The 11,567-nt window shown below is 40.3% G+C and overlaps 1 protein-coding gene across 1 annotated transcript; it reads right to left on the bottom strand.

Annotated features, from left to right (window-relative positions):
* Positions 1-10,257: 10,257 nt before the first annotated feature.
* TAS2R60 (taste 2 receptor member 60) lies at positions 10,258-11,206 on the bottom strand. Its single transcript, XM_067745612.1, is given in 3 exon segments — positions 10,258-10,832; positions 10,835-10,987; positions 10,990-11,206. Coding segments are annotated over 3 exon segments (945 nt in total).
* Positions 11,207-11,567: the final 361 nt, after the last annotated feature.

Below are 11,567 nucleotides of genomic sequence, written 5' to 3'. Positions count from 1 at the left end.
ATCAGAATTGCTGCATGATTGTAATGTAAAATATTTTGTCCAGAGCACCTAGAAGAATGGCTGCATCCTGAAACATGAAAAATAGTAACAGAAGCATACTGAAGTGAGAAGATGTCAGGGGTTCAGTTTTGCATATGATAACTTTGAAATGCCCGTTATACAGCCATGTAGACCTTCAAGAAGCGTTATACAAATGTAGATCAGAGAGATACAATCTGAAGATCAGACCACTTAGATCAAGCTCCCTAGAATCAGAGCCTATAATGGAGGTTCTTGTGCAAGTGATTTTTTGAGCAATTGCTTTCAGGAGAAACCTATAGAAAATTAAGAGACACAAGATAGGGCAGGGACTGTTGGTGGGAATGTAAAGTGATACAGCCACTATGGAGAACAGTATGGAGGTTCCTTAAAAAACTAAGAATAGAACTACCATACAACCCAGCAATCCCACTACTGGGCATATACCCTGAGAAAACCATAATTCAAAAAGAGTCATGTACCACAATGTTCACTGCAGCTCTATTTACAATAGCCAGGACATGGAAGCAACCTAAGTGTCCATCAACAGATGAATGGATAAAGAAGATGTGGTACATATATACAATGGAATATTACTCAGCCATAAAAAGAAACGAAATTGAGTTATTTGTAGTGAAGTGGATGTACCTAGAGTCTGTTATACAGAGTGAAGTAAGTCAGAAAAACAAATACCGTATGCTAACACATATATATGGGATCTAAAAAAAAAAAGGTTATGAAGAACCTAGGGGCAGGACAGGAATAAAGACGCAGATGTAGAGAATGGACTTGAGGACACGGGGAGGGGGAAGGGTAAGCTGGGACAAAGTGCGAGAGTGGCATGGACATATATACACTACCAAATGTAAAACAGATAGCTAGTGGGAAGCAGCCACATAGCACAGGGAGATCAGCTCGGTGCTTTGTGTCCACCTAGAGGGGTGGGATAGGGAAGGTAGGAGGGAGACGCAAGAGGGAGGGGATATGGGGATATATGTATACATTTAGCTGATTCACTTTGTTATAAACCAGAAACTAACACACCATTGTAAAGCGATTATATTTCAATAAAGATGTTAAAAAGAAAAAAAGATAGGGCGGGGAAGAAGCTAGACAAAAAAAAAAAAAAAGTGGTTTGAGTGTTAATCTAGTCTTGGTTTGATACTATAGGGAGATCTGGAGTATAGATTGCTAGAAACTTGAACCTTTAAATTCTGTCAAATCTTCTTTATCAATAGAGGCAACTCTTCCTCCCTTATCTGAGGAAACTGGTCACTCCTTCCCTGTAGAGCCCATCATGGAGGCCCCTGTGGTAGTTTCCTTGCAAGGCATTACTGATCCTCCTAGTAACCCACTCCCCTATGGTAGTTTCCTTGCAAGGCATTACTGATCCTACTAGTAACCCACTCTATCTCCCCTCATTACTTCTAGAACTATAACCAGACTCAAGTCCCAGCATGCCCAAGAGTGTAAGACACAAAATGTGACCAGTAAGAAGGTAATACACACCAAAATCCTGTCGGGGGGTGGGGGGGATTGCTGATCAAAGGGTGTACACATTAGTATATTTGATAGATATTGACAAATTGCCCTCCATATTAACTAATTTATACTCCCATCAGCAATGTGTAAGAAAACTAATTTCTCCAATAACTTGACAATAAAGTATTTCCAAAGTTTAGGAATTTTGCCAAATGGATAGTTAAAAAAGGGTATCTCAGTATAGTTTTAATTTCCGTGTCTCTTGTTATAAATTAGATTGACAATCTTTGTTGTGTTTAAGAACCGTTTGTATTTCCTCCTCTGTGAATTACATACTCATATTATTTGTCTTTTCTTTTTCTTTTGGGTTGTTGATCTTTTCCCTAAAGACTCTAAAAGCTCTTTATATATTAGAGATTAAACTTTGGCTATGAATGCAGATCATTTCCCAGCTTGTTATATTTTTTTGTAAATTTCTTATGAATTTTTACCATGCAGAACTTTTTCATTTTAATTAATCTTTTCTTTTACGAGCTTAAAAGATTTTCCACACACCAAGGTTTTAAAAGAATCTTCATCCTCTCACTTTTTTCCAGTAACTCTATTGGGGGTTTTTTGGTTTTTTAATATATTTATTTATTTATTTTTGGTTGCGTTGGGTCTTCACTGCTGTGCGCAGGCTTTCTACAGTTGCGGCAAGCAGGGCTACTCTTCATTGCGGTGTGCGGGCTTCTCACCGTGGTGCCCTCTCTCACTGCGGAGCATAGACTCTAGGCGTGCAGGCCTCATTAGTTGTGGCACGCAGGCTCAGCAGTTGCGGCACACAGGCCCAGTTGCTCCGTGACATGTGGGATCTTCCTGGATCAGGGCTCGAACCGGTGTCCCCTGCATTGGCAGGCAGATTCCTAACCACTGCGCCACCAGGGAAGCCCAACTCTATTGGGATTTTTTTGTTTGTTTTTTTTTTTCTGCTGTACTCGGGCCTCTCACTGTTGTGGCCTCTCCCGTTGTGGAGCACAGGCTCCGGACGCGCAGGCTCAGCGGCCATGGCTCACGGGCCCAGCCGCTCCGCGGCATGTGGGATCTTCCTCGACCGGGGTACGAACCCGTGTCCCCTGCATCGGCAGGCGGACTCTCAACCACTGCGCCACCAGGGAAGCCCAACTCTATTGTTTTTAACATTAAAATATTTGATCCATTAATTCTTTTTTTCAGATGACTATCCTGTTATCTCAGTATCGATTACTGAATAATCCATTTACTTCTGATCTGAAATATTATTTTTATTTACTGAATTTATACTGAAGTCCCATATTATAAATATTTGTTTTCTGGACTCTCTATTCTACCGTTGTATAGTCACACACTCTTAAAATTTTGAGGTTCATACCACAAATCAAACCACGGTTTCTAATGTATGATAGAGCTTATCTACCTTTTTTTGGGGGGGGATGTTCCTTCCAGCTTCCATAATAGCCTTAGATGTTAGCCCTTTTTTAAATAGGTTTATAAAGAGGGGTAAAGTTGGCATTTTTATAGGTCTTACATTAAATTAAGAAATTAACTTAAGAGTAGCTGACATCTTTACAGTACTGAGCCTTCTCATCCAAGCACATGGTATTGTATTCCATTGATTCATATCTTCTTCCACGTTTTCCTGAGTGCTTTAAAGCTTCCTTCATGTAGGTCTTACATATTTCTCACAAAATTTATTTCAAAGTATTTTGTCTTTTTGTTGTTATTGCAAACAGAATCTTTTCTTTCATTCTAACTGGTGACAATATGTATATATTAGAAAATTTTGATTTCTGTGCATTTATTTTTCTCCCCACTACTTTACAAAATTCTTACTGTTCTATAGTAGTTTTTAACGTTGATTATTTGGATTTTTCAACTATGCAAACATATATTTTGCCTCCCATTTCCAATGTCTATAACTAATTTCTTTCTCTTGATTACATTAGATATTATCACTTTAAAATGTAAATAGTGGGAGGGCTTCCCTGGTAGCGCAGTGGTTGAGAGTCTGCCTGCCGATGCAGGGGACACGGGTTCGTGCCCCGGTCTGGGAAGATCCCACATGCCGCGGAGTGGCTGGGCCCGTGAGCCATGGCCGCTGAGCCTGCGTGTCCGGAGCCTGTGCTCCGCAACGGGAGAGGCCACAACAGTGAGAGGCCTGCATACCGCCAAAAAAAAGTGTAAATAGTGGTCATAGTACTCATTCTTTTAATATCTTGAGTCTTATAAGAATGTCTAAATTCATTAAATATGCTGCAGGTTTTGGGCTGACATAGATATATGCATCGTTATTGAATACATATATTATTGAGTGTTTTATCAAAATTCATATTAAATTTTTTCAAATGACAGCACTTTGGAAGGTGGTTATATGAATTTTCATTTAGATTTATTTATAAGATAATTTAATGGATTTGCTAACAATGAATCATCCTTTAATTCCTAGATTAAACTCTATTTGGTAATGATTTAACGTACTGCTGGACTCTGCTTTCTAATTTTTTTTGTTTGTTAGGCTCGTTTTCATGACTATTCCATTGGTATTTGCAAAGAAGTTGTGTTTTCTGAGTGTGTACAGTTTGACATCTATCAATAAAAGCTAATTTATTTGATATTTATTTTTTTCTCTTTTTGACAACGGTAAAGTCTTTTAGTGATTCTGTTTATATTTCTTGTAATTTGTACTTTATAAGGCTGCTATGTTATTTATCATATATTCACACCAATCTAAATTTTGCATTTTACCTCTTAACATTAAAAACTTATCTCATTGATCATTTAGGTTTAAATTTATTTTGTTTGCATTTACTTGACATGTTATTTTTCATTCTTTTATTTTCAACTCTCTCTTTTTTATGGATCTTAGAAATACCATAAAATTGTTTTTGCTTTTTAGACAATCTGAAGACCATCGTCTTTTAGGTGTAAAGCCCATTTTTATTTAATTATATATCCAATATGCTTAGTCTTAGTTCTAGCACATTATTTTATGTTTTGTGTTTTGTTTTTAAAGGGTTTCTTTAGGATTTTTATATTTGTTGCATGTTGCTTCATTTTTGTTTGTGGTTCTATTAATTCTAAGGAAAGTATGTTTTTTTGTTCTAGCGCTTACCTTTATAATTTTATATAATTTTCTTAGTCCTCTGCTTCTTTTGATCAAATCTGTTGGTTACTACCTATGAGCAATAATGAAAAAAATAATTAACTATGTTACAATAGGCTGTGACTTCCATCTTGCTGGCACTCTCTCCTGCTGACACTTTCTGTGTCACCTTCCCATTTATTCACTCTGATCTATGGAAAAGGCTGTGGCCAGGAACTTAAGGAGGCCTCCAGCCAACAGCTCATGAGGAGCTGACGTCTCAGTCCAACAACCCAGGAGAAAGTGAATCCTGCCAACAGCTATGTGAGTGATTTGGCAAGTGGCTCCTTCACAGTTGAGCCTGGAGATGACTGTAGCCTGTGAGACCCAGAACCAGAGAATACAGCTGAAATTCTCAACTGTATTATGATGTGCCTGGATTCCTGATCTACAAGAGCTATGAGTTTGTAGTAAAGGTTGTTTCTTGACTTTCTTGACTTTAACTGATCTCATCTGTGATTGGTAGTGGTATCACATATTTTGAAATTCTGGATTATTTGTCTCTTAGCTTTACTGAAAATGCAGTTTTCAAAGTCTTTTTAAACTTTCTATTGCTTGTATGTGCTTTCCAGGGAAAGAAGAGGGAAAAACACTGACTTATGCAGCTGTGTTTATAGCAGAAGTCTTATTGTTGTTTTAGTTTGCATTTCCTTGATCAACAGTGATGATAATCTTATTTTCACATGTTTACTTGACCATCTTTATTATATATTTTCATCATTAATCAACATTCTATTAGTTTGCCTTTTCTTATTGATTTGTAGAAGCTCTTTGTATATTAGAGATATTAGATTTACCTTTCTGTTACTTGTCCTTTAAAATTGAAAAGGACTTCAGTGATCCTTACATTTATAGAATTTGTTATTTAAAAAGTTTAAAATTTTTCTGTAGTCAAATTTACCAATTATTTCCATTATGACAATATTTTGAGTCTGACTTAAGAAGACCTAAGAAAACAGGGGTTTAGAATTGTAGGAGCTGAAGGGTAATACATACTCTTGATGACACCCAAAAGGGTGGGGAGAAAAGAGTCAATATTTCTGTAAAATATAAAGGCAGTATTTTATGGAATAAAATATTAGAAAATTAAATTATCAAGAAAGGGAAGCTTTTGGGGTTCCCTGGTGGCGCAGTGGTTTAGAGTCCGCCTGCTAAGGCAGGGGACACAGGTTCATGCCCCGGTCTGGGAAGATCCCACATGCCGCGGAGCGGCTGGGCCCGTGAGCCATGGCCACTGAGCCTGTGCGTCCGGAGCCTGTGCTCCGCAACGGGAGAGGCCACAACACTGAGAGGCCCGCGTACCGCAAAAAAAAAAAAAAAAAAAAAAAAAAAAGGAAGAAAGGGAAGCTTTTAAAAAATTAAATAACATTTACATTAAAGATCATCTATGTAGGATCTAGGATAAAATGTTGGCTCTATATTTGCTGCAACACTATTAAATGACTATCTTTTCCCACACTGATTTGAAATGCCTTCCTTATCAAATATAATTTTCCATGTAACTATTATCTGGATTGTCTGCTGATGTACTTACCTATTCCTACACCAATAACACAATGTTTTACATATTATAGCACTAAAGTTTCACAGTTCTATCATACACTGACCATGACACCTCAGTAAACTCCTCTAAACCTCAGTTTCTACTTTGCAGTGTTTGTTTGAGAATTAAGTACATAAAGGATATAAGTAAATAAATTTTGTGGCCCCATGCCTCACAAGATAAGCATTCATGAATGATTGTTATTAATGCCGCCATAAAGCATGATGAAATTAGACTATAGGCAAAAATTAATGATAATAATATTACTAGGTATTTTTTAACATCTTTATTGGAGTATAATTGCTTTACAATGGTGTGTTAGTTTCTGCTGTATAATTACTAGGTATTTTAAAAATATAACAAATCCTACTTCTCTTTTATATTTCCCTGTGTGTTCAAGTTCCAAGGGAATTTCTCCCTGTGGGGAGATCATGCAGGTTCTGGTAGATGTCCCATCTCCTAGCCTAATAATACAGAGTGGAAGGAACAAAGAGTAGTTGACAGTTTGCTTAGGAAAGGTCCACTGGGTCAGTAACCAAGGGGAGAAATGGCACTTCCCTTATATTTCCAGAGGTAGGAGCTTCACAGTTGCTTAACAACATGTAAATGCATAAGAAAGAAGGAAGGTAAAGGTATCACAAAATCAGGCAAATTTTACTCTCTCATCCATTTATTATTCCTACATTGTGCATAACTCAAGAGAAACAGAATATATGTCTGACCTCCAAAAACAAGCTGGCCAGTGAATGGCATACAGCTCCAATAGAACCATAAAAATGTAATTGGTAGTAGTGGGTAGCCCAGATTATATATATACAGACAAAAGTACATGTGCTTACAGCTGGATTCCAGATGCAAGAGAACCATTCTGTTCAATGTAGCAAGTATTTATAAGTGCTTCAGGGACACATGGAAGACTATGAGGCAGCCCACACTTTCCAGAACTTTAAAATCTACTAAGGAGAATAAAATGAGTATACAGATCATACCACCACAAGGCAGAATTCATGTCACAACTGAGCAACACCCCACTTGTATGTCCTCTGAAGTGAGAGATCAAAGCTTGAGGTGTGGGGGCATCCAGAAAAGCTTCCCTGAAGAGAAGCCATTTGAATTAACCTTTAAAATTAAACAGGAGGGCTTCCCTGGTGGCGCAGTGGTTGAGAGTCCGCCTGCCGATGCAGGGGACACGGGTTCGTGCCCCGGTCCGGGAAGATCCCACATGCCGCGGAGCGGCTGGGCCCGTGAGCCATGGCCGCCGAGCCTGCGCGTCCAGAGCCTGTGCTCCACAACGGGAGAGGCCACAACAGTGAGAGGCCCGCGTACCACACAAAAAAAATTAAACAGGAAAAAAAATTAAATAGGATTTTGACAGGTAGATGTGGGATAAGAGAACACATTTCAGCACGTCATGGAGGAAGTTCCAGGCATGTCCAGAACAATGATAACCCAAATTTTGCTGCAAAATAGGGTTGGTTCTACTAGAATGGAAGCAGTGAAAGATAAAACTATTTCCACATTGTGGAGGTCCATGAATGCCAATTTAGGGACATGTGCTTTAATTGATAGGCACTGAACAGTGATAAGGGTGTGGGTGAAATTGTCAAGAGATCAATCTGGTAATGGTACTTTTGATTGGGGGTCGGGGGAGTGTGCGAAAGAAGACACTGTAATGAAGCAAGTGGTGAAAAAGAAATATAAGCAGTCTAGGTGGGAGAAGAGGACAGTCTAATCTAAGGTAGGATCTACAGGAACAGGAAGAAAGGAACAGATAACAGAGATACTACAAGGGCACCAATTGGAGACAAGCTGCTGATCAGATACAAGGGTTCAGTGGAGAGTGAGGAGTGAAAACTAGCTCAGAGTTGGTAAGTCTGATTTATTAGATATCAATAATAGAAAAAAATAGATTCAACTGGGTGGTGGAGGGAAAGAAAGAGGAGGAAGAAAAAAAGGACAGCTGTTACAAACTTGCTAAGTTTGAAGTGCTCATGGTACTATCAGATAGAAATGCTCAGCAAGCAGGAAAAAATATAGGCTTAGAGTTTTGAGGAAGGTCAAGGCTTTGGTGATTATTCACATGAAGGTCATAATTGAAACTACATGAGTAGATGTAAACATGAAGGAAAAAGGAGAAGATTCATGTCAAGGAAGGAAGAGGGCTGGTGAAGGAAAACACCGAGTCAAGATGATGAACAGACAGTGAGGAAGACACGAAAGGAGCCGCAGAGCAGGGAACAGAACTTAGTGCAGCATCTGAGAGGCCAAGAGAAGGACTTATAGGAAGACATGTGGGTAAGCAATTACTGGTGATGTTTATTTTCCTGCTTTAAAATCTTCTACCAAAATCAGGCATTACTTTTTGTAAAATATTTTAATCCATTTTTTTAAGAAATCATTTTCTATTAAGAGAGGCAAATACTACAGCAACACATGAAAATGGGGGCTGAGGATAATACCACATTTAGGGATCAGGAACCCATGTGCGTCCTTTAGAAACACATTTCAACAGAAAAGGCAGCAGGAGGTTGTAAGTGCCCATGGGGAGACTCTCAGCAAGTGACTAATTAGTAGGATGATAACTTGAGGGAATGAAAGAGTGGAGGGGACTTTTTTGTGTGGGGGAAGGTAAGAGGCACACTGAAGAAGGGAAGGACAGTAAATAGGAAAAGGTTGAGGACTGGTGTAGAAGTGGGAATTCTTGACTCAGCAAGGGATAGAAAAGAGGCAGGAGAGCATGGGGCTAGGATAGCATGAATGTTAGCCCTGAAAAGTCAAAAGCAGGGACCTGTCTTCTAATACAGAGGGAAAGGGGAGGAAAAAGAGGAAATGAGGCTGAGAGATTTCAAAGCAGATACAGGGACATTGAGGGATCTCAGTTTGAATGATTCAAGAGGTCATTGAGCTTAAGGAAAGTTTGAGAAAATCTGTGAAAGGCAGAAAAGCAGTCTACATGCTTCACCAAACCAAGACGGGAGCCTTCTTAAACCTTATGCATCAGAAACAAATGAATTTTTTAGTAGGTCCCAATGGTAAAATAAAAGAAGTCACATCTGGGTTCATGGACCTTAACATTTATAGAACAGACTAACTGAGCTACTGTAGAGGACATAAACCATATATAAATCATAAACCCCTAGAATTCAGGGGGATCTCAAAAGGTAATCTGTGAATATACAAATCCCAGGAAACACACACAGCTGCACACATGCACAAATCACACCATGCTCTGTACAGAGAGTTCAGACACCAGGAACTCTTGCATGAAAGGAGAGAGCGCTTCACTGCACTAGATGGCTAGAAATCAGTTAAGGATGAAAAAGGAAATATGGTTTTACAGGATGAAGCCAAAGGAAAATTCAGTTTCCAAAAATCTTCTCCAGTCTGATTCAACAGATAAAAAGTGAATCGTGGGCTTCCCTGTGGTGCAGTGGTTAAGAATTCACCTGCCAGTGCAGGGGACACGGGTTTAAGCCCTGGTCCGGGAAGATCCCACAGGCCACGGAGCAACTAAGCCCATGTGCCACAACTACTGAGCCTGCGCTCAAGAGCCCGTGCTCCAAAACAAGAGAAACCACTGCAATGAGAAGCCCGTGAGCTGCAATGAAGAGTAGCCCCTGCTCGCCGCAACTAGAGAAAGCCCGCATGCAGCAACAAAGACCCAACGCAGGCAAAAATAAATAAAAATAAAATTAATTAATTTTTTTTAAAAAAGTCAATCATGTGTCCGGATCCTTGCATCCAGTTTCCAGAGGGATAATTTTAAACACCGAGTTTAGTCACAGGGAAATAAAAGTTTCCTGCTTCTTTGGCCACATCAAGTCCCACAGGGACATTTACTATATCAGCTACACCCTTGCTGAGTGGAAATCAGTGACACTAGACCACTAGTTCAGTACATTCCATCTCACCTTGAAATCCTATTTCACTGAAATCATGAAATGCATCAAAGAGGGAAAGAGCATTAAACGTGGCAAAGAGATTTAAAGAAGCAATGTCCCATTCTACCCAGGCCTTCTGCAGTAGAGTCTCTGAGGCTCTTCATCAAAGCAACTCAAGATGCCCCATGCCCTGAGGAGCAGCCCCTCTCTAGCACAGCTCTCGGCCTGCTGTTACTCAAGAAAAGAACAATGGGGTGGACTACTGTGCACAGATAAATCACAGCCTGCCACACCCAGTGCCTGAATTCCTGTGATGGAAACACACCTGAGGCGCTGAGCACCAGTGACAGAAAATAGGAAACAAAGAGGACAGCAAAGGAGATGAGAGCCAGGAGAGCCTTGATGTGTGCCTGGGCGCTGGGATCGTGAGAGCCTGAGATGGACAGGGAGACCTTCTTGGTGTGTCTTCCCAGAGGTGGAATGAGCAAAGCCATGCCAGCGATGAAGACAACAGTAGGGACTGTCCAGGTAACAATTTTCAAAGGGAAGAAGCAGAGTCTCTCATATGTTCTCACAGCATTCCCAGCGACATTCCAAGGTTGCAGAACCCTCTTTAAATAGTTCTGATCTATTCTCCGGTTGCCTATGAAAACTAGAATGGTGCTGAAGCTGGAGAACCCCACGGAGCTGAGCAGCACCCATGGAACCAACACAGACACCATCTGCTTTAGCCAGAGGAAGACAGGGGGGTGAAGGTTGCGATTTTCACACAGTAGAAGACACTGAGCCAGGTGGAGAACCATAACGTGACAGCATTCAAGAAGTCCCACTGAAAGGCTAGGAACTGGAATACAGGGTTGTATGGGAAGGCTATTGGATTCAGGAAAATATAAATGTTCTTATCACCACCCATCACAGATAGAAGCTAGAGGCTCCCAGGCTGACCAATAACTTATTGCAGGGTGACAAAGTTCTCTGCAGCAACCACTCCATGCCCAGTGCCACGGTGATTAAGCCATTACCCACCACTGCCACCAAGCACAAAAGGAATAAAATGATAGCAAAGATAAAGGCTATCTTATCAGTCAACTGAGGTCCTGGAACCATGTCCTCTCCACTCATCTCTCCTGCAGACAAGATGGGTCCCAAGACTTCAAAGTCTATTCCTGTAGGGTGGCTCTGGAGGGTCCTGTATGATGCTGGTCTCTCCAGCTTCCCTACATACAGAGGATAAAGTAGAGGATGTGGGCTATCTGAGGAGGGTGAAGAGGTTTCTTCTTCTCTGAATAGATACAAATATCATTAAGGCTCAGTCTCAAAAGTCCCCCTGCCTGCCCATGAATTTGCCTGTCCTTCCTCTGCCTACTGTCTGCCTATATCAGCATTGCTGTGGATACTATATCAGGCCCTTGCATTTAGCATCCCTTACATGGGAGCTTATACCTCTCTAAGCTGACACCTAAGATATGACCACACACCTACT

This window comes from Pseudorca crassidens, chromosome 8, assembly GCF_039906515.1.
Source record: "Pseudorca crassidens isolate mPseCra1 chromosome 8, mPseCra1.hap1, whole genome shotgun sequence".
NCBI classification, from domain to species: Eukaryota; Metazoa; Chordata; class Mammalia; order Artiodactyla; family Delphinidae; genus Pseudorca; species Pseudorca crassidens.
This window is presented reverse-complemented; position numbering and strand designations above follow the sequence as displayed.